The 23,606-nt window shown below is 37.8% G+C and overlaps 1 protein-coding gene across 1 annotated transcript in view; it reads left to right on the forward strand.

Annotated features, from left to right (window-relative positions):
- The first annotated feature begins 450 nt into the window (after positions 1 to 450).
- The window catches only part of NRAP (nebulin related anchoring protein), a 48,095-nt gene continuing 24,939 nt past the window's right edge, over positions 451 to 23,606 (forward strand). Inside the window, exons 1-20 of the mRNA XM_066190907.1 lie at positions 451 to 685; positions 952 to 1,046; positions 1,754 to 1,841; positions 4,045 to 4,149; positions 4,689 to 4,793; positions 5,465 to 5,572; positions 6,397 to 6,501; positions 7,054 to 7,161; positions 8,116 to 8,220; positions 10,962 to 11,066; positions 12,786 to 12,902; positions 14,272 to 14,376; positions 15,343 to 15,450; positions 16,155 to 16,259; positions 18,648 to 18,746; positions 18,920 to 19,024; positions 20,627 to 20,734; positions 21,547 to 21,648; positions 22,162 to 22,359; positions 22,500 to 22,604. Of these exons, the coding sequence (XP_066047004.1) occupies positions 614 to 685; positions 952 to 1,046; positions 1,754 to 1,841; positions 4,045 to 4,149; positions 4,689 to 4,793; positions 5,465 to 5,572; positions 6,397 to 6,501; positions 7,054 to 7,161; positions 8,116 to 8,220; positions 10,962 to 11,066; positions 12,786 to 12,902; positions 14,272 to 14,376; positions 15,343 to 15,450; positions 16,155 to 16,259; positions 18,648 to 18,746; positions 18,920 to 19,024; positions 20,627 to 20,734; positions 21,547 to 21,648; positions 22,162 to 22,359; positions 22,500 to 22,604 (2,148 nt within the window). The 5' untranslated portion in view covers positions 451 to 613. The remainder of the gene's footprint in view (positions 686 to 951; positions 1,047 to 1,753; positions 1,842 to 4,044; positions 4,150 to 4,688; positions 4,794 to 5,464; positions 5,573 to 6,396; positions 6,502 to 7,053; positions 7,162 to 8,115; positions 8,221 to 10,961; positions 11,067 to 12,785; positions 12,903 to 14,271; positions 14,377 to 15,342; positions 15,451 to 16,154; positions 16,260 to 18,647; positions 18,747 to 18,919; positions 19,025 to 20,626; positions 20,735 to 21,546; positions 21,649 to 22,161; positions 22,360 to 22,499; positions 22,605 to 23,606) is intronic.

Raw genomic sequence — 23,606 nt, forward strand, 5'->3', positions numbered from 1 at the left:
ATTTCTACATCCACCCAAGGGCCAAGAAACTTCCAACCCATCTCTGGCCTCTGTCTCTGGTGGTACCTCCTCCTGCTATCAGGCTGCTCCTAAATACACAATACTCCCCCCATGAGGTCACTTCTTCATCAGGATGAGGAAAAACTAATGGTATATTGCTGCTGCTGTATTAAAGGTTGTATTGGAAGTTTCTTACCAAATTTGCCCTCAACCAGGACAGTACTTTTCTCTTCATCCTGGGCTTATGACAGCAAAACTGAAATACAAAATGATCAGGCTCTAACATTCACATGGACGTGATTTGTTTCTGTGAGTTCATTCTTCTATTTAGAGAAAGATATTGCTGCCCTCCCTTCTGCACTGACACAGTTGCCAAAATAACCGCTCTTACTAACTGGCAGCTTTAAAAGCCAGCCTGCAGCTGACTTTGAAACAGAAGGTCAGCAAAGGGAGCAACAGACTTCAATTCAGAGCTTTAATGGGAGCCATTGACCACAGCAAAAGGCCTTGACTGGAGTGTCTAGAGTGTGCTTTGCACAGGCCAAAAAGTCACTTTCATACTCTTTGAACCTTTTGTATAAACCTATATATTTTTTACTCTGTGGATTTCAAGATGAATGTGCAGCCGTGTGCTAGATGTGGCTATGGGGTTTACCCTGCTGAGAAGATTAACTGTATAGATCAGGTCAGTTCTCTTTCTTTATCATTTTGGACTATAATAAATGTACAGATTGGCACTTCTAACACTGTGCAAATCTCTTTTCCAAAAGTTCTTTGCTCATAACTGGGTTCAGAACTGCAATGAATTAATAACACGCATATATTTGAAGAAAAAAAATAGTCAAATTCATTAAATGAATGGTAAGGATCAATAGCAAGATTTTAAACTTAACAGAATAATAATGAAATACAAATCATGTCTGTTTGGTTTCTCTTTTGTGGCATTTCCAGACGTGGCATAAAGCCTGTTTTCACTGTGAAGTATGCAAGATGATGTTAACAGTAAACAACTTTGTTAGCCATGAGAAAAAGCCTTACTGTCAAGCGTAAGTGTATTTCCTTTTTGTCCTTTTTTTTTTTTTTTTTTTTAAGGAAATGTTTGATTTGGCTGTTCATTTTAATATAATGGAAGATCACCATTTGGACTCAGTCTGTCCCATGTGTGATGTGAAATTAGGTATTGTCGGTGCCTTCGTGTGTATCTTTGGATTTTCCTGAATCACAAATGATGGGAAATCCATTTTACCGCACATAAAGCTTGCTCATTTGGCCAGTGTGTTAAAAGATACCAAATTAAGTTCCATTTCAGTACTGTGGGTATGAAATAAAACCAACCACAAAATTCAGTGCTTTCCAAATCAGTGGTTAAGAGTTAACAAGGTTGAGTTAATCATAAGGAAAATGCATAAAATGCAGATTTTGGAGCTGGCTTCTTCTAGGAAGTTTTCATTTTATAATGATCAATTCCTGTCAAATTTGTCAGCAGAAAAAGGAGAGATGACAGTTGTTTTTTATTCTATTATTCTCTTTTGTTATTAGAAACACAACATTGATATGATGAACATTAAAATTAATTTTGCTCTAGGCACCTACTTCCTACAATGATAACTTGAATGTAATCTAAGATCTCTCTGTGAGTGGGGGAAAAGTTGTGTTTTGAGGGGTGGAGGCTGGTATTGTGTTTTTGAGTGCTATATGAGAACCTTTCTGTCTGGTACATTCCTAATATCCTTTTACACTTTCCCTTTTCTAGGCACAATCCAAAAAACAATGCATTCACAAGTGTATTTGAAACACCAATAAATATGAATGCAAAAAAACTGTCAGAAGTGGTAAGTGAGGTAAGAAGCTTGAGGGTCAAATGTGTTTGTTCTACATTTTGATAACATATTTATGTCTCTTGCTTTGTAAGTATAAATATGTGCTTTTTACTTACCTCCCTGTGTTCTCATAGATCAGTAAGATCTCATCTGGCTTTGAATCATATTTTTTTTTTTTCAATGTGATTACTCATGTGAAAGAAATCTTAGATCTGGTTTTGCTTCTGTTCTCAGAAGGAAAAATTGATTGGAGCTCCTCACCTGTATATCTGATAATCTATACGGAAGCACAGTTCACCTAAACTGCCCAGAGCTGTGTAAACTCAGTGACCAAGCAGGGTTGCACAACCTCTGGAAGCAATAACGGACTTGCTTTGTCATCTTATCAGAAACCGCTAGGAAACAACAAATAAATTATAACTAGGTGGGACGCAGGCACAAGCTCCCATGGACGCTTTGTGGAGTGAGGTGGGCAAGCCGCAGGTCCGGGGAGCTTTGCAGGGTTTTGCCGGAGGCGTTTTTTGGGGATGGGGGAACATCCTCCCTGCGGGCGCTGCTGTGCCCCGGCCCGCCGCCAGGGGCGCTCGGGGCCCGCCGTGCATCCCAGCGCCATTCCCGGGTGTCCCGCATTGTTCCCTCCTGACACATCTCCAAACTTGCACTTGTGAGAATCTGGTGAAATACGAAAAAACAGCAACGCCCAGTAATCGATGGCTATCTCGCTTCTCTGCATAATGCTGTTTTCTTGAATGCCGCGTCTTTTTATATTATGAAATAGCGTCACTCGTTGTGAATGTATTTCGCAGGCAAAGCAATGTGCTTTGATGTGATTAGCCATCACTAAAATTAACCAAGGAAATTGTATTTCTTAAATTATGGCATGCTAAATTCATTCTGATGTCCTGTATTAGCTGTAAAGACTTGATGCATATGAATAGCCTTTGTCAAGCACTGTATCATTTGTCATTTTGTACGGCATTCTAATGCCTCAGTTTTTGCAGTATCATGGGCTGTAAATATTTCAGCAATGACTATCTCACTTACTTTAAACTGTGTGTGACGAATCTCCTCAGGAATGAGTTTGGGATTACTGCAGGTTCTATTTCTGGTTTAGGCAGTGATATGAGACTGATACTTCCAGTGCATTTGAGTACACAAGCCAGAGAAATTATAGCTCAAAGATCAGTTTCCCTTGTTTTATACACCTTAAAGACCTTCTGTCCTTTTCAATCACATAATGAGGTTCTGTTCCAGAGGGAAAATTGCTAAGGGTAATAAAGAAGCTGATTCTGCAGTATCTGCTTAAAGAGAGTACTTCTGTAAAAATTTTGAGAGCAGAAAAATTTTTCCCTAGTAAATGTATAAAATAATGATAACTTGGGAAAAGGTTTGCTGCTATGGAAGTTTGTTGTTTTATATTTAAGTTTGTTTCTGGTGCAGAAAATAGAATGTTTCTTCAATCCCAGCTTGATGTTCTCACCTTAAGTCTTATGTTGAGATGTCAACAGGAATGCAGAGATAAAAATTAGGTCTCTCTCTACAGAATTTAGGTGTTAGCAGGCAAATCATTCAGCTCCCTGCACCTCTGGGCCTTATTTATAAATGGGGGTAATGGTACATGTGCCCAGTAACATTTCTGCCCAGTCAGTTTAAATTTCCTACTCTGGGTTTTTACATCTGAAGAGTGAGTTGTATAACAGAGCTGTGATTTCAGTTGGATTTCTACATGCTATCATGATAAAAGTAGCAGTAGGAACATAATGACCCAGGACTAAGTACAGTAGTCATTTACATATGCACAGTTAGGATATGATACTTTGTGGACACTGTGCAGGGAAATAGAAAAGTAGATTATTGCTCACTTGGTAGTAGTTTTTTCATCTAATGCATCGACACATTCTGCTTAAAATTTCTTAGGGATTTCAATTCTCATAGATTATTTCCTCCAAAAGTATTATCTAAGGATCAAATTTTTATTTCAGAATGTCATGCCAGGTTTCAGGTGTAATATGCTGCTCCTTTACAGATGTGCAACTCCTATACTGGCAGAAATCTTAGATAGAAGCTGAGGGTGGACTAGAAAGCAGAGTTTTGGCCTTAGGGCTGAATGCAATCGTCATCTTAATTGTCTCCCCTTTTATTCTTCTCCAAAGAAGGAGTGTGTTAGTATGCACTAACAAACTACTAAAATGAGTCATTATCTTTATTTTATTTTATTTTAAAGATAAAATATCGAGAAGAGAGTGAACAAATCAAATCAGTCTTTCAGTGGGATGTAAGGTCCAGAGAAATTGAAAATGTCTATAAAGCCCAACAACTGGCTACCCAGGTAAGAAATATGCCTCGAGTCTCCAAACCAGCAGCCTGCAGGACACCAAGGATTGGCTCTGGCTGTCCTGATTGTTAGGGGTTTAACCGTGACATTTCAATACTAAAAAACCTCCCTTTGCTTCTCATTTGGCTAAACTTTTCAAGACAAAATAGCTCAATTTTAGCTTAGGATAGAAGAATCGGAAGGTGAGGAACGAAGAGAGTGTCTCTAGTCAGCTTTTGGGGCTGCAGCATGTACAGCCATACTCTGTGTGTCTTCTCTCTACTGGCACTGGAGCTTCACAGCAGGTGATCTGATTCCCAGGGGGTGTTGTTTGAGTTTCACTCCAGGATCCGAGATCCTGTCATCTTGATGTCAGTTCTTGCTATACAAGTTCTGCCTTGGCACTCTGAAGGGATGTGGAATGTAGGCCTTGTGCTGCACAATTTCACTTCCACAGCACTGTGTGTTTCCTTTTTTTTTTTCCCTGTCAGATCAGCTGTTTGAGTGTTAAAACGAGGGTGAAGATAGGTAGTTATTTAGTTCCTGTTTTGTAGAATGCTTACTATGCTGCCTATGAGGAAGGAAAAGCGTGGTACCCAGGAACAATCCCAGATCCTGAGATGGTCAAGATAACACAGGCACAGAAGGCTCTGAGCGATGTAAGTGGACTCATGGTTGGCTTTATTTTCATGGTTTATCATATTCTGAAGACTTACAAATGCATCAAAGTCAGTCTTTGGTAAGATGTCACCTCCAGGCTTTGCAGGAAGAATATCTGGAGGGTCTGTCTACACTCTGATCTTTGTGAAGATGTTGCCAAAGGAGAGACTGACATCTTTATTTCTGTCAATTGCAATACTTAGCCATGTAAGCGATTGAAGTCACATAGGAGTTCTATTGCCATCATACATTTATGTATTTATGTAACTCAGAAACACTTCAACTGCTGACCAAACTGAGGGGATCTGATCTAGCAGGCAGTGCTCTTCCTCTCAGTAGAGCAGAACTCATGATGGAAAATGTGTCATGTTTTCCACAGACCAGACTTTTCACTGACTGAATTTCCATGACTGGTGAAAATCACTTCTGAATTGTGACTGTGTCCCTACAACGGGTTAATGACCTAATCAACATAGGCAATTAACAGCGGATAATTGATATGAATGAGAAATGTTTTCTGTTGTATGTAAGAAATAGTTGTAACTAACAAACTTATAAATTGTAAGTTCTTTAATCTGTTTACTTGTAAATAAAGTGATACATACCTTTAGGAAGCAGAAGGAATCGCATTGAACTACATTCTTCTCTAATAAACAAATCCATCTTCTAGTTTCAATATACAGAAGAATATGAGCCACGAAGAGGCAAAGGCAGCTTCCCTGCTATGATCACTCCAGGTTATCAGGTTGCTAAGAGAGCCACCCAGCTAAGCAGTAATGTAAGTCACAGAGGCTTTTAATTATATTTTACACTTCTGAATTTGGAGAATCCCGGGTTCAGGCCATTCGCTTGAGATGTTAGATTCTATGGTGAATACTTGTTATACTGTTTCAAAGTGAGAAAATGTTAACATGATGCAGAAAACGGGGTTAATAAACTACCTGGCCTGGGAAGACAATCATATAGAATAGATGAAAATGTAGATGTTTCCTGGAAAATGTAGCAACTTTTGCTGTAATTTAGCACAACCTGAAAAAGATTGTGACTCACACTGAAATGTTCATTTAATTCATTACCTTTGCTTTCATATTATGGCTTTGTTCATCTATATATTTACATTTGACATTTTTCACTTTATTATTTGGCATCAAATAGCTGTAATATTGAAATTAATTAATACACAAGCTACTTTGAATTTATGCACAGAAAATTGCTTATTTATAAAAAGAACAATTCACATGAAAAAGATGAGTAACAAGAAATCCCATAAAATTATTTTAAAGTATTTTATTGTTTTCTGCAGATACTATCTACATCGTCATTGCAGTATGATCTTGGGACATTAATGGCTATTCCCATGATATTTTAATCAAATGTATGGCTCACATAAATCAAGTGAAAATTTGAATATCTGGGTCCATTTCTGTCTGTTTCTGGTATTCACTTCAAGGAAATTGGGGCTTAAATATGTGGATAGCTTGACTGTGGAGAGTGCAGAATGTCATGACTGCTGTTGCTCGTTTTCTCTTGAAGCCTTCTGAAAGGAAATATACTTTTGCTGATTATTGTTTGTAATATGGATATATATTTTTTCCTCTTCAGGTGGAATATAAGCGTGGACATGAAGAGAGAGTTTCAAAGTTCACCTCTGTTGTAGACACTCCAGATATACTTCATGCAAAGGCTGGGGCACATCTTGCAAGTGATGTAAGTAAAACAAAATAGATTGATCTGTTTTTGACTCTGCAAGTGGTTCCTAGGGTATTTATAAATTACTTGAAAATGTGAACACAAAGAAAAATAAAAAAAATAATATTTTAAAGCCAGACTCGTTTTACCGTGAAGCATTTAATACTTCCAGTTACAAAGACCACATGCAATTTGAGGCCATTTTAGGCTGTCAGAACAGAAGCTGGGGAACCAGTCTGTTCCATACTCAGCAACTGGCTCCCATGCAAAGTAAAGAAAAAAGCTGCCCGACTCTAATGTAAATAGAGCAGGCATCTTGCAGACACCTTAAGTATTTTCTTTAAACAACTCTTTTCATCCTACACCCTGAACAAGGCAAAGGGGTCATGCAGAAGGTGTGTGATTGTGTAGTTAAAGAACAAATTGCAAATACTCAGACTTCTTGGTTCATCTTCCTTTTGGCAGATGACAGCCATGGAATGCCTTACTTGGCAACTTTAAAGATTGATTATGTGTGCAATCGAGATACATTTGCTGTAATTGCTCCTGAACTGTCTTGATTTTTTACAGTTGAAATACACGGAAGACTTTGAAGAACGGAAGGGAAAAGGCAGCTTTCCTGCTATGATTACTCCAGCTTATCAAATAGCCAAGAGAGCAAATGAATTAGCCAGTGATGTAAGTGTCCAAAGCAAAGTCTCTTTTGGGAAAGAAAATATTAAACTGTCACACAGATTTTTTACTGTCAGAAATTCCATGAGCATGGCATACTGATCTTCACTGGCTTTCTTTTCCTTTCCAAACATAACAAAACCACAACACCCCTGTACTTTTTAATAAGCACCATAAAATGGCACTAGTATGTCCTTCAAAATGTACAGTTAATTGTGCTTTGTTATTGGAAACTGAAAGAAAAGCTCTTTTTGTTGGAGAAGATAACATACGGAAGAACATATAACTCAAAGAGAATTTAAAACATTATTAAGAGTCATTGAGGAACATCAGAGGTCCCTAATTTTGAAGGTAAAAGCAACTGACTCTAAAACAATTGCGTGTTTTTGTTTGCCTTTGATCTGTGGAAAACCCTTCACTTTTGTCAGCAAACACACATGGTGATTAAAGGGCAGCATCAGGTTACAGGCATTGTTTTGACTTCAGCAAATGTAGTGCAAATCTTGGTCTAAACTTGAAGGTTGATTGCCTAAAGCTCCATCACTGGGGATAAAGCATCTTTCAGAAACAAACCCATTTATTGATGGGGTTCAGGTGACCCTGTGGTAAAAAAGTGCTCTGTGGTAACGTGAATTTGCATTACAATCAGTTCTATTTTTTTAAACTGCTGGAGCATCAGGGATTAGCCACTGTTGAGCAGGTGGTGCCAAACACACTGAACCAATGGTCTGGGGTGAAATGGCAAGTCCCACGTTCCTAGTGCATTATTAAAAGGTACACCACTAATTCTGTTTTTATATCTTCAAGTGGCATATTTGACTAGTGCAACTTGGTGGCAATAGGAATTTTGACAATCCTTTATTGACAACATGTGCATGTCATTTGGTTGTTATTTATTGTGCAGCATCTGTGTACCAGACTAAACTCACCCGAATTATTTGTTTCCTTTTTTCCTGTTAGGTAAAGTATCATCAAAGATACGAAAAGGAGATCAAGGGAAAAGCCAGCCATACAGCTGGAACAGATGTTGCTTTTGCAAGAGAAAATGTAGATCAATATGGACAGGTATGCAGCATCCAGGAGATAGCCATGCTGATGTTGATCATTACTACAGCTGATGCTCAAAGCTTTAGAGACTGGTGACACCTATTTTCACTTTGTTTTCCTCTGTGAGAAAACAAGGTCTGAGGGGAAAGGATGGTGTGCAAACAGCACTGTGTTCCTAAAGTGCAATGTATCTGTCACTGGCACCTAAAGATGTGACTACAAGGTGGCTGTGCTGTCGCTGCATGACCCTTACGGTAGGGCCATTCCTAAAGGCTGACCTTGACAAATTCTGTGTGCATGTACACACTCTACATTTCTATCGTGGTGTTGTTATCTACCACACTGATGTGTTTACTCCAGGAAATATTCCCATTCCATGAACAAGAAAATTCAGTCAGGAGAAAAGCAAAAGGGTTGTGAAATGGTAGAAAGTTGGCAGATATGTGCCTTTTCCCTGCGGGGTGTTTTCACAAATCTTAGGAACTTTGCAGCTCTAAATATGTGTTAACAGCACTGAGTCTCTGAGATACACGATCTCTTAGATTTCACCTCCTCTACAAAAAGGGTATTATAAGGTTCACACGCTGTAGCTCTGTATTTGTGGGACCAAATAGGCTTTAGTTCTGTTTTGGTCAGTGGCATTCCTTTTGCTTATGTTTCATTTTCAAGGGAATACAATTTTGTGGTAGCCCAAAATGCACCCAAAGTTCTATTCCAATTAGGTTAGGGAAATAGCACAGCTAAATAGATCTGAATGCAGCTAAATGGAATTTGAAAGGAATTGAATAGTGGTGTTGTATAAAGAAAATTATGTGGTTAATCTTAGGGGGTTTTGCCCTGCTCCTCAGTAGGTCCATATAATTTGGAGAAATGAAGGAACAGGGGCTGTACTTTCCTAAAACCTTTGGTATTTTACATTTCTTCACCTCTTCCGTCTAAATCCACATTTAGTATTTTGTGGAAAGCAAACCATCCTTGAAGAATATGAGTTTAGAATTGTAGCAATGAAGCCTTCAATTAATTCTGTCTTTTGAACCGCTACAAGTTTTAATAGGAATAAACAAATAAAATGAATTTGAAAAAGCACTAATTACATTTCCAAGCGTTAGAATGCTTCTGTTTTAGAATTAATTTAAGTTTTCTTTCTTTGAAAGTATCTTTGAAACTTCAGTCATGGACTTCAAATTCAATTTGAGTTTTAATCTTTATAGATTGGATACTGATATTATTAGTTAAATAACACAGAGTCACTGAAATTAATGGATCTTTCTGAGTAAATTATGACTTAACATGGGTAAAGGGATTAGATTTTTAACTGTTGAGATCATCAACAATGAATTGAGTATGCATCAGACAGATATATATATAGATATACATATATATGCAAATTTATATATATAACATGAGACAATTTAAGGAATCTTACCATAAAATTCCTATGTTGAACATCTGTTTTGTTCATGCTTAAAAACTTTAAGAGTGACTAAAAGAGTTTTCTGAAACTTTGAATATATGCACAAAATTAGAAATAATATTAAAACGTATTTAAGAAAGAAGCAAAAGACAGGCTGGTCTGGAGGATTCAAACTCATTGACGGTATTTTAAGAAACTAACTCAGCTGAATAATCAACTATATTTTTTTTCTATGCCTGTTTATAGACTAATGTAATGACATTTTAACTCTGGCATCATATATTTCACAAAATTGTGGTGTGACTTATTTTTAAATGTGACATTGATGGTGCACAAAATGACCTACAATGGATGGTCTTGCATTGAGAACAGAGATCCCAGACATTTGTAGTCCTTCCTATCTGTGTTCTCCATGGCATTCTTGACATGCATTCTACTCATGGCACGTTCTATTTTCACTCAAACTGTCTCTTTATTGCAAAAGATTTACAAAATATTGCAGAGAAGACACATTACACTATAGCTCACATTTTTGTATTTTTGTTTGTACTCCATATTCTCCCCAGATCTTGCCATAGAGGGGTTTGGGATGATTATTGTCCATTACAATTAAAAAAAAATAATGTCCAGCATTTTGTTGTTAAACTACTTAAATGGCTCTCAAATTGTCAAATATTTACACATAAACTTATCTATAGATGGATTTAAGGGTGTTATTTCCACAATAATTGTTTTTTTTTAATCAGACAAATGGAATTCTGTGATTTTGTTCACTAACGAGTTCAGCATTTTGATATCTAGGTATCTCTGCTTCATTTATTAATCCCTCTTCAAAGTACGTTACTGCACTAGAGAACTATTGTTTTGGGCAATTATGGTATGAAAAATGACCATGGAAAGATCAAACAGCTTCTGTAACACCACAAAGGAAGGCTGATCCTTTGTTAAACTTGTTAACTTTAAGCAAGTCTCCTGGCTAACCAAACCATTAACTATTTTTATAATATTCCAGGGAAGCATGTATTGACAAACAGAGAGGCAAGTAGATATCATCTCTGTAAGAAATGAGGTGAGATCAGAAGGGTGTATGCCATTGTGCACTTGAATGCTATCTTGCCCACAGCTAATAGCTACCTAAATTTCTCTTGGAATGCAGCATTGGTAGCTTCAGAGGCATAGGTAACTTAACGGGTCAATTTATTCTTATATTTTGGTCATTTTTTCATTAAAAAGAAATCATTGAAGCCATGAACCTGTCTACTAACATGGACTGTAGGGCTTTGTAAAATAACCCATGGCCCCACCTGCTCATGTGTGATGAGTAAACACTCTGAATTTTCTTCAGGGATATATGGATGAGTTTGAGGAACACAGAGGGAAAGGAAGCTTTCCTGCTATGATCACTCCAGCTTATCAAAATGCTAAGAAAGCAAATGAATTGGCAAGTGATGTAAGTATGAAACCTGAATCAATACAATTCATAAACAATTAAAAACAGCAGTTTGTCAGAGCAATGCCTGGGAGGAGAATGCTAAAACTGCACTTGAGAAGTAAACAAAAGTGACATTTCTCTGCGTTGCTGGGAACTGGATGGCTCAGGGGATTAATAATATCCATTAATAGAAGGGGGCACAGCTCCAACTTGCATGAGGGAGGAGATGGATGTAGCAACTAATGGGGATCCCTACTGTTAGGTTAACCCTCCTGGCAAATCTGCACCTGTTTTATTAATGAAACCTTCAACTGCCTTAATCATCCTGTGGACTACTGTGGTATTCCCAGTAGTGAATAAATGGAGGATGAATGAACTGTACTGGTTTTGATATTTTGATGTATCATGCCTCTAGCACAAAGCAAGCCATATGGAGGAAAAAAAGCATAGAGTATGACACTGTGACTTCACAAAAGTGAGCTTATATCTGGGATGTGATTTTTGGTTTTGGGTGGAACAAAAGGATTGGCAAAGAGGTGGTGGTGTGTGATTCCTGCATCCAGCCCATTAGAGGCCCTCAACCCTATTTGGGGAGACCATTTCTGGCAGTGACAAAAAATGGGTCAGTCTGTAGGGCAGTACCCTGTGGCTGCTCTGAAGAGTTCCTGTGAGTGACAACTTTTGAAGTGTGGACACCTGTCCCCAGCGGGGCTGTCTGAGCTGATGAGCTCAGTCTGTCTTCTGGGGAGCTAACAGATGGTTGAGTCTTTCAGCTTGCGTTAGTCTGGGCTAGACATGAGCAATAAACTGCAGTGAAAGGATCAGTCATGTTCTGTTACCTGAGCTTATCACTGAGAGAATATAAAACACCTCAAATCCTCTGTGACCAAGCCCAGTTTGATGACAAACTCAGTGATCCCCTGTTTGAACATGAAATATTTAACCTTTCCAGATAAAGATCACAGTTTCATAGGTTTTGAAAATGCTAATGGTCAGTAGTTTCCTCATTAATTTATAATACATAGAGTGAAGAGGAGGATTGGTTCATGGCAGTGAACATTATCAACCTGCCTTATAGTTTCAAAGCCTGAGGAAATGAGTGCAGACTTGGAAAATAAAAAAAAACCCAAACCGCTTTGCATTTCAGTTCATGTAAAATAATTTATAAAAGGCCAAGTACTACCTCTCTTCACCCATCCAAGTCCAATTTATGTCAATAACCTGATGTCTAAATTAAGTTTAGAAATCCATTATTTCAATCTTGATTTCGTAGAGAAACACAATTCCCTTAAACACACTAAAAGTACAAAAAGATACACCTTTTTAAAAAAGCTGGTTTTTACCAAAGGAGAAGTTTGCAGAGCACTTGGTGACTATCTCTAATTCCCTGACTGAAATTAAGCACCGAGGATTAAATTCATTAGTAGAAGAGCACAAATGCTCCAGCCAAGGATCTGCTGGTATTCTGTTCAAACTATGAACAACAACCAGTGCTGTTCAGTCTATGTCAAAAATTTATAAAAAAACTATCTAGTAAAATGTCTTGAGAGGGATTGTGAAGGGCTATGGGTTATTTGGGTTATTCAAGGTAGTAAATACACTGTTTCAGCTTGGCAAGTTCCATTTACTTATCAAAGCAAGCACAGGGAAGATATTATCCTGACTCATGAAGCCAGTCTAAATAGTAAGGATGAAAAGATGCACATCTATTTTATAATTCTCCCTACTTCTTTTCAGATAAAATACAAGAAAGATCTTTCCAAGATGAAAGGTGCAGCTCACTTTCACTCCCTAACAGCCGAAGACAACTTGGTCCTTAAACAAGCCCAGAGTGTTAACAAGCTTGTCAGTGAGGTAAGGGCTTGAATCAATCTCTTAACAAGTTTGGGAGCAGCTCACACAAACATTTGTGTTTGATGAGTGAGGACTGAAAGCTAAAAAAAAAAGCTGTTATTCTTACTGCATTGTACATAACAAAAATCATCTGTGTGTAGCACAGCAGCTGGAGAGAAAAGCTCAAGAGCAGATCTTCAGGTGCTGCATTCTGGCCCTTCCAATCTGTATGAAAGTGTGGGAAATTAACCCCAGGAGAGTGATTCTAGTTCTGACCACATGAAGAATCAAAATCTGAAAAAAGCCCACCTCAAACCTGAATTGTGCTTTTAATATGATGTTAAGATATAATGCTTTTGGGTGAATTGGATGTGTACCTTAGAGGGTCTCAAAGGGTATTCTAATAATCAAAAACTAAGAAGAACAGAGACAAAATTTATCCCATTCTGATTATGCAGATTTCTGTTTTCTCCCATCACGTGGAAGACTGTGAGTCACTGATAATTGATTCTTTTTCTGCTTGCTAAGGGAAGATTGCAAGAGAATTCTCAGTAGATTCTGAATTATTAATTTATTTATAGTGTCATATCAGCTATAAAACTATTAATAAATGTGAGTTTCTAGAACTTCCCCATGGCAGTTTAAAAACTTATACTCTTGAGATGTCAAAATATAAAACCTTCAATAATGAAAAACCCCTGGAAGTAGGGCTGGAAGGGGCCTCCTGGGCCAATGATTCCTGGCTCCTGCTGGTTCAACACAGCATCTTATAATCCTCCTATTCCAATTTCTAGCCTACATTTTTTCCTGTCCACTTTATTAGCACTGTGTTTTGTGCTAGCGTTGCCCTTTAGTTTAAAAAGTTCTTCTCCCTGCATGGGTACTTTTTTGAGCGGTTTACAAATATACCATTTTCTTCTCTCTGCCTTTGATTTCTTCGACTAAGCAAGCTGAGTTCTTCTCATCTCTCAGTCTTTCACTGCAGCTGTTACAGGCTGAGTACATGTTCCTTAAACAGGAATGACTGTAAGAGGAAAAAGCTCTTGCTGAGGTCTTGCTGGAATCTGGTACCTGACACATTTGTACATGTTCATTTGCTCCACACTCACCTTAGAATTTCTTTGTATATCATTGTTTTTTAAATAATTTTCCTCCTGTCACTGTCTTGTATACTTTGCAGAGGATGAAATTGCATTTCTTTTGCCTATAAAATGAGGACTGAGTGTATGAAAATTCTCTTCATAATAATTTTCATCTTATGCCATCTGATGAAAACCATGTATCAAAATCTCTGAGCAGTGGGTCTGCCTAATAAAAAGTGTATGAAGGAACTTGATAAAGCAGATTAAGGTTTTACCATAGCTTCCCATTGTGCATTTTTGTCACAAAGGTGGAGTACAAGAAGGATCTTGGAAACAACAAAGGCTACAGCATGAACTACTGTGACACTCCACAATTCAAGAATATGAGCAAGATCTCAAAATTCACCAGTGATGTAAGTTTTCAGTACCTCATGTGTGGTTTGTTTGCCCTGGTAGCTGCTGGAATCACAGGTCATCTGTGTGTGTTTGTTTCAGATAAATGTGTGCTGGAAATGTGATTACAACTGACTTTAGCCCGTTTTTGTACAACACTTATCCTAGTGTGTCCTGACGTATAGCTGGGGGTCATTTTATTTAGGATTATGAAAAGTACTATTATGGTATTTGGAAGAGAGGTTGTTTACCATGTACTGCTGATCTAAAGAAGGAGCAGTCTGTTGTTGCTGTTGTCTGTCATAATTATTGCTTATTTCATTGTGCATGTCCATTTCCTGACTGGACAGGTAGGTAGAAGATACTTCATCAGAGTTAATGCCAGAGAGGAACATAATTCCTGTGTGAAAATAATCAGTGTTAATAATTATACCCCTTGTTTCTCATGATTTTCCATTTTGTTTCATACTGTCTCTTACCATTCTCTGAAATCCCAGAGGAGTAAATATTTTGCCATGCAGCTGAGATGGTCAAATGATCAATTTTTCTGGTCAAATCCCCAGCTCTGGGTTTGGTGAAAGATGCACTAAAACAATCCAATTTTGTTCATTTGTTAATGCCTGAATATTGTCTCCCTGGGACTTTGTTAGAGTATTTATTTCTGAGGAAATGCAGATGTAACTTTATGTGGCACTCAGGTGATATGAAGAGCAAGTAAATGATATCTTCTAGAACAAGAAACTCACAGGGGGTTTTAGCGCTTTTTTTTTTTTTTTTTTTTTTTTTTTTTTTTTTTTTTTTTTAAGTACCAAGGCTGTTGTGGACTAATGAGTTCCTGTATTGGAGCAACACTAGCAGACCAGAGCTGTAACAATTTGTGTCCCTGCTGTAAAATAAGGAAACTCTGAAAAACTGAAACTCTTCAGTAGAAAAGTTGAATACATTTTCTCAGAGTATTTTTATCTTTTTTTTTTTTTTTTGTACAGCTTAAATACAAAGAAACCTACCAGAATGAAATGAAAGGTCACTATGTGGGTATTGGCATGGACAAGAGGATGCTCCATGCGATGAAAGTTGGCAGCTTGGCAAGCAATGTGAGTCCCTTTTAATCACACTTGCATGATTGATGCCTCCTTGTCTTTCAGTTTTTTCCAGAATTAAGTTGATAGAAAACTTTAGATCATACTGTACTGGGGATCTGATGGATAGATAAGTTGAGAAGAGGGGAAATTCTGGAAACCCTTTTGTACTGTTTTACGGCTCACTGTGTGGAAGAAGTTAAAATAAGAAATTTCAGTGATCTGGCAACATACTGAGATCCTTCAGTTTTCTTTGACATCAGTAGGATGTCGAAGGTTGTTTGCCACCACCCCCAGGGTCAGACCTTTGCTGGAAAAAACAGTCTTTAATGAAGATTTCTGGATTCCAATTTAATTTACTGGGTTAGTCAAGAAGCTATTTCATTACATACCATTCCTTCAAGTACATTATTTACAAATCTGTAAGAAGCTTGAGAACTAAGCAGGAAGATAAAAGAGATGTGTCATAGGTGGAAGTTAAGTTAATGCTCCCACTGTTGGCATTGGATTAATTGAGAAGCTGAAAAAGAATCAATTAGTGGCTAAACTATGCAAATAATTTCATTTTCTTTGTCACTCATGACATTGAACTTACTTTGTTTCTTGTATTTAATATTAATATTATTGTTTCTCCTTTCCTCTTGACTGATAATTATTCAAACAAATGACAGCTGAAAAAAAAAAAGAATGATTTTTTTTTTGTTCTCCTTGTGTTTCAGATAGCCTATAAGTCTGATTACAAACACGACGGTGTTGACTACAATTACCCAGCTACTCTCACTCCTTCATACCAGACAACAAGAAAGTTGGTCCCTTTGAAAGATGTAAATAATTTTATGGTTTTGTTTTTGGCTTTTTTTCCCCCCTATGACTTGCATAGCTCATCATCTCTCTCTGTAGGAGAGATTGTGATAGATTGCTTGTGTCAAATGATGATTTAATGATAGGAGCAAACAGTCATTGCTAACAAAGTTAAAGCAGCGCAGTGTTAAGAGGTCTCAGAGCAGTAGAGAGTGCTGCCATGTCCTGTCACTGCTTCAGTTCAGCACAGACTGTAGAGTGATGTGAAATCAGTGGCTTCTGCCCTGTCCCAGCTCTGTGCTGTGAAAGTCTCACCATCCTGGGGCAGCTCCAACAGCAGCAGCAAGCACTGAAAGCACTGGAAGGACAGGGAGACTGAAGCAGTCTTTGTGAGTCCTTTGTGAAGTCCCTGAGGACAGGTGTGTTCCTCTTTGAAGGGGAACTGGTTGGTCACACAACCTTCCTCCAGCCTGAGGTCCATGTGAAAGAGGAGCCCCTGTGCCTGGGCTTGAGTTACTGGGGGAGGATGTGAGGAGGTTTGTGTACTGCTGTGGTTGTGTGTGTCCTTCAGACGAAGGAAAGATGGCAGTCTGTACAACTTATGAAACTTTCACCGCCCACAAGCATTAAAAGCTTGACTGATCTCCTCTACCACTGGCAACTTACCCTGTGCCTTAGGAGAACAGTCAGCAGGCATTGCTTATAAAACCTACAGTCAGAGACCAGCAGCTCTGCAGGATGTTTCTGACTTCCTAAAGTGTATACACCTTGTCTTTACACTGAAATTGCAATAAATCAGGAGCAATGTGCCTTAGAGAGGTCAGTAACATTATGTGAGAATTATCTGGGCCTAAACACCGAGCTAGAATTGGGAACCCTGATGTTTTTGAGGAAATACTGGGTATACTTCAACTCTAAGATGAACTATTGCCTCTACAACAGTAATTTCAGCTTTGACTTTGTGAAAGCTGAGAACAGCAAAATTCAGTGTTTGATTGCTTACTGTGTGGGAGACCTGTGTTCTTAAGGAGTTTAATGTAAGCCTAAACTCATGTCCAAAATGTGAAGAACATTTCAGCAATTCCAGTGGCTCTACAGCTGATAGTCAGCATCAGGGTTTGAAACACATAATTTCACTGACCACAGAGACTCCATTGCACCTGATCTAGGATTTTGAATTAGTCCCAGGACTTGTGTGCTCCCAAATAACCAACATGCTTACTCTGATCTCTTTTAGGAATACAACTCTCTCATACATTAAGCAATCACAAGTAGCAATAAATACACAGTTGCAGTTAAAAAGAAATGATCCCTTTCTGTGGAATTAAAATTCTCTCTGTCTCTGAGGAAGCAAAATGCACTGTTTTAGTACCTTGATCACTTTGGACCTGTGAGATAATTCAGACCTTTTTTCCTAGCTTTTATTATTCTGGCAAAATGAGGAAGTTTATGTTTACATAAGTTCACAGGAGATAAGAAGGTTTGCATTGAAATAGTTTCAGTAACACAAAGTCTCTAGAAATATGCTCCACTTTACTGGAAAGAAGTGTTCTTAAGAAACTAGTTTTAAGCAATGTGATTTGCAATGCTTGCAAAGTGGTGATTAACTACAGTGAATATTAATGAGGGCCTACAGAGAATAATAATTGTGGTTTGTAGTATAGCAATGAGCCCTTTTGCCGCAACAGGTTTGAAGGGAAGCCTCATATGGTTTTTTCAAATCACGTATAATTTGGGGCTTTAACATATTTATTTTATAACTTATTGTTGTTGCTACCATATTAATGTGCTAGTAATTTAGTGAGCTCCAGTCCTCTTGATGGCTGACATTAAAATGACTTTTTTTTTGTACTGAAAGTATGTATTTTTCTTTTCTCAACATCCACACAAATCTCTGACCACACAGGGAAATTCTGTGGTTAATTTGTTACATTAAAACTCAGTAAAGACCAATATAAGAGAGTTCATTTGCTCTACCCAGTGGTACACTGGAAAAATCTCTTCATAGACAGGTATAATAATTCTAGTCTGATAAAGATAAAAAAGGATGAAATGTTGGTTAAGAATATGAATTTTATAGCAATGATTTGGGGGATTTTATAGCAATGATTTGCACCTGGTGCTGCATCTTTGTAAGAATTTGTGGGTTTACAGGCAGGGATTATAAGTGAAGTAATTTTCAGAGTGGGATGAAAACTGTGACCTCAGTCAGGGAAATTTTCAGAGCACTAACTAGGATCTCATCCAAGAGATCCTGGCATTTTTCCTCAAACCTATTTATTATGGTTAAAGTATTATTTTATCCAGAGTATTAGTCAGCAAAACTTCATCTATGCAATCTCTCATTTTCCAGTCTGACGATTTCTTCCTTTACTAAATTTTTTTTATTATTATTATTTATTTTAAATTAGGTAAACTACAGGCAAAGCATAGACAAACTGAAGTACAGCTCTGTTGCCAGCACTCCACAAATGGCTCAAGCCAAAATAAATGCTCAGCAGCTCAGTGATGTAAGTTCTGCTACCATTAGCCACTGTTGTTTAGTAGAATGAGATAATTTAATTTCACAGCATAAATTATAATTTATGGCACAAATAATCTGAAACAGCTATCAATCAATCTGTTATATTTTTATTAAGTTAAAAAAAACTGAATTTCTTGCTGACCTTTTCAACATATGCAGTTGAACTACAGAGCCCAGTATGAGAAGACAAAAACAAATTACACTCTGCCTCAGGATGTTCCACTCTTAGTGAAAGCAAAAGCCAATGCTGAGTTATACAGCGAGGTAAGTCAAGCCTTGGGGAAATACTGGCATTCATGATGCTCTTATTAGACTGAAATTACTATAAAGATGATGACACTTTTTCTGGAAGCATTTAACCTTTATCATTTAGCTTTGTACTAAAGAACATGAAATATAGTGCCCCAAATAGACAGAGATACAATTTCAAGGACAGTGAAACCTCTAGACTTTTTTCCCCAAGACATTTTCAGATGATCTGAATTTCTTTAAATCAGTAAAATGGTATTCAGTCCACAAAAGTAACTGCTTCTGGGGTGACACTTGTATGAAGAACCAACATTTGCACAGTTCTAGTAATTCAAAGTCCACTGAAGTCAATGGAAAGGAGCAGTGACTTCAGCCAACTTGGATCAAGCCCACTGTTACTCCATTCATAAGTCCTGGCAAATAAATAGTGATTCACTTAGGGTCTTGTGGGTTAAAACCAAGTGCTTGCTTGAAAAGCTGAATTTCTATTTAATTTTTAGTGTATTTTTCAGGCCTCCATTGCCATAGATAGCTTTGGAGGGGAAAAAACCCAAGACAAATAAGTGCAAAATGAGGAAAAAACCTCCAGATATTACTGGTGTGATTTCTATTTTTTAACCAGTTTCACGATTTTTCATGGTTTTGAGTTGTCATTACTGCAAATTTTTTGTGTCTTGTGTTCTTCCCCTAAGTTTTATTTGAGTTGCATTGGCAGAGTGTTGTGGACTTTGCAACTGTACTGTGTTGGGATGCATGCTCATTGTTAGATACTGGTAAAATATAAACATGCAAAAAGCCAAATCCAGAAACTGGGGGCGTCCTGAAAACCTTCTGCCTTCGTTAGTTGCATGCATAGTATGGATGAAGGCACACTTGACGACCTTGCTTTAATGGAATTTCAAGTGGAATCTTGAAAATGAGCTTGAAAAACTGTTAAAATCCCACAACTTTTAGAAGTTAAACGTGTGATTCTCATGCACCTCATCAGTGTTTGTGAGATAGTGTGGCTCAGGAGTGTGCTTTTGTAGACAATCCCCTGATCACAAAGAATGCTTCACTGACCTCTGCTTCACGCTCCGGGGTGGGCTCAGAGCACACGAGCTGGGTCCCTTTGGAATGCTCTCCAGGAGCTCCTGTAAAGAGCTGCAGCTTCCAGTTGAGTGCATGGGACTTGCCTGGTTATAGTTTGGGGGTGAGAAAGAAAAATTCTGCAATGAGTGGTGTCTTGTCTTAGCACTAGCTGTTCAGCTCAGCTATAGATCAACTCTTATAGATCTATACTATTTAGATCTCTTTATACTATTTATGTCTGCATAGATAGACATAACAAGAGGCAATTTTGAAAAACGCTTCCTTCTCCATATCTGTCTTAAATTGAGAATTATTGGTGGATGTTCTGGGACTTTATTAAGCGCCTGTGAACTCCGAGAAGAAAATTTTGACTCAATTCTAGACACTTAATTAGCTGAAAATGACAATGAACTGTGACTTAAGAAGGTCCCAGTTTGTGGACTGAGCGTATTTATGCTTCTGTTTTTCTCTGAGTCGTTTCCACATTTGTTTGAAAATCCTGTGTGTTTATGTGTTAGTGACATGTTGCTGTCTTTCCTTTCTCAGATTAAGTACAAAGAAGGCTGGGAGAAGAGTAAGGGCCGGGGCTTTGAAATGAAACTTGATTCTCTGCCTTTACTTGCTGCCAAAGCTTCAAGGGATCTTGCCAGTGATGTATGTTACATTTAGTTACCTGGGAGTTATTCTTATATAAGTAGTTATAGCACAGGGAAATAAAGCATAACTCACTTCATCTGGATTTTTAAATCCTGCATTTGGCTGTCCATCTTTTTAAATGGCTAATGAACAGTTGGAAACTTTCTCAGATTCTGCTGTAAAATTTTACTCTCCAAAAATTATTTTTTAAAAGTCATGTGGACAGAGTGGAGGAAAATTTACACAATAAACCCCTAGTGAAATTCAGTGTTTTGAATTGCTTATAGCCTCAAAAATTCTATTATAATCTACTACAAAGGGAATGCGTATTTCTTTAGTCTGCTTCTTTAACATAAACACATGTATATAAAAAAAATTCCAAACAAAATCTTTCTAAACAATTTATATCAAGATTTTAACCTGTGGGGAGGCAGAAAAGGGAGGCACTTTTTCTGCAGCTGGAAAGTGTTCGGCAGTGGTGGGGATTCTAAAATCCCACCTCATTAAAAAAATCAAGTCTTGAATTCCTTGCTTGGATTTATTTCTTATCTTTGCCTCTAAGAGCCAGATAATTTAACTAATCAGAAGAATTCAAGTTTATAAGCATATTCACCTCAGAGGGATGAGCCCTAAAGAATGAGGTTAAAGACATCATAAATGAGACTGACCTCGCATCTTTGGAATTTCTGAGAAAATCTGGGAAATTTGAAGTGACAATGAGAGAATCAGACTAAGCTCTTCTAAATTTTGACCAGTGAGAAACATATTGCTTATCTCATGGGTAATTGGAAATATTCTTAGATTTACGCTGTTTTTTTTTTTTTTGACAGATTAAATATAAAGAAGAATATGAAAAAACAAAAGGGAAAGCAACTGAGACCAAGGATTCAAGACTTTTGCACTCTCTGAAGGTGGCCAAGATGAGTAGTGAGGTAAATTATTTCTCTTACTCAAAAGGTGTTTTTCATAATTAGGAAACTTTCAGCAACACTATGCAATCTACCACCGTTACTGCTCTCACTGTAAGAAATTCTTGGAAGCATTTAACAACATTGGTTTCCTTCACCATCTGTTAATCTGCAATGATTGCACAGCCGGGGATTTTGGGCAACAGTGTCCTTATTTTGGGGCAGGAAAATAACATCCTGTTAAAACCTCAATATGAATAAAATATCATCATATTAAAACCTCAATATAAACACTTCTGCACAGGACTTTCAAGTCTGTAAGGGTATGTTTGAAAGTAAGATGTACTGTAATAGAGAAAATGTCTCTAGAACCCTGAAAATTTACCCTGCCATCTGTTCTGTCCTTTATAGGACCTGATTCTACATGTGTTTGGGGTTTTTTTTGCCTAATCTGCATAAAGACCCAAACAAGAGGGGCGACTGAAGGTAGCTTTGTAATATCTGACACAGACAATCTATTTTCATCCCTATTTCTAGATTGCCTACAAAAAAGGTTTTGAGGAGAGCAAGGCCCAGTTCCATCTGCCCATGGATATGATAAACCTGAGGCATGCTAAGAAGGCTCAGGCTCTTGCCAGTGACTTGGATTACAGAACGAGACTCCATGAGTACACAGTGCTTCCAGAAGATATGAAGACCAAGTGGGCAAAGAAGGCCTATGATCTCCAGAGCGATGTAAGATGATGTACACCCAGCTTAACTGTTAAAAACAGTGCAAGAGATTATAATTTTTTCCATTTGATGTTAATTCTTGTTTCATATGAACACTTATACTTTGTGTTCCCTGTGCCAATAAATGTAATTTTCCTCTGCAGCTCCAATATCGGGCAGATCTGACATGGATGAAAGGAGCTGGATGTATCACAGAAGGAAGTCTTAATATACAACAAGCCAAAAAGGCAGGAGATTTAGTCAGTGAGGTAAGCAAAGTTCTCAGGCTTCGATCTGTTGTTCATTCAAAGGTTCATGCACATATATTCCATTACGTTATGTGGAATAGGTGAGGGATTCCTGACAAGGAATATCTGAGAACTGGAAAAACTGGTGGGCATAATTTAGTTATTCTATAGTTTAGAAGATCCTTGGTTTTCCCTTTATATAATTATCAAAATTGTCTGTGAGGTAGTAATCCCTGTAAGTTGTGCTTCCACCTCTTTTCATTCTCCTGTCCATTTTGCAGATCAGCATTGAATTTCCATTGAGTTTCATGTGCTGCATGAAGTACAAAGAGGTTTTAAGGAGCAGTATTGAAAAATAAGATATTTGTTAGCCATAGTTGAAAATTTCCTTGCTCCTTGTCAAGTAGGGGCTGTGACTTTACGGGCAAATTCAGCTTTTCTTGCCTTTCATTGCTTTTGCTTTATTAATTAATGACTTTGCACTGCCATTAACCTTATGGAAGTAAACTTCCTGAGCTTCTTAGCTATGGTTGAGCAGTCTCACTAGTCCTAGGAAAGCTAGAGAACAGAGAGAAGAATAAATTGGGGGAAGTTTGACAAGAAGGATAAAATCCCACTTAGTTCTGGAAGGAGGAACAGAAGCCAGTTAGTTACTGGCGATCACACTCTCTGACACCTTGGGTCTCTGACATCCTCTCACTACTCCTACAAGGGGAAAAATGCATCTTAGAAACAAAAGAAGAGGAGGTACCTCAGATCTGGTGTCTTGCTATGGGTAGACTGACATCTGCTTCTGGGGTGTGCTGTAGTAATAATCACTTCCACAAATATTTAATCCATAATGATCTCCTTTTCAATCCAGTGCTGTGCAAGGCCATGAGACAGCTGACAGTCACTTAAACTGGAGACTGGTGGATATTATTTTAGAGATCTCTGTTGCCATACAAAGCCTGGTATTTTGTCATTTCTTTGCAGGATGTCACTACATTGTGTTCCATGCAATGTGACAAAACATGCTGTTTT

This window comes from Chamaea fasciata, unplaced genomic scaffold, assembly GCF_029207755.1.
Source record: "Chamaea fasciata isolate MVZ Bird 193981 ecotype frontalis unplaced genomic scaffold, bChaFas1.0.hap1 SCAF_9, whole genome shotgun sequence".
Lineage (NCBI taxonomy): Eukaryota > Metazoa > Chordata > Aves > Passeriformes > Sylviidae > Chamaea > Chamaea fasciata.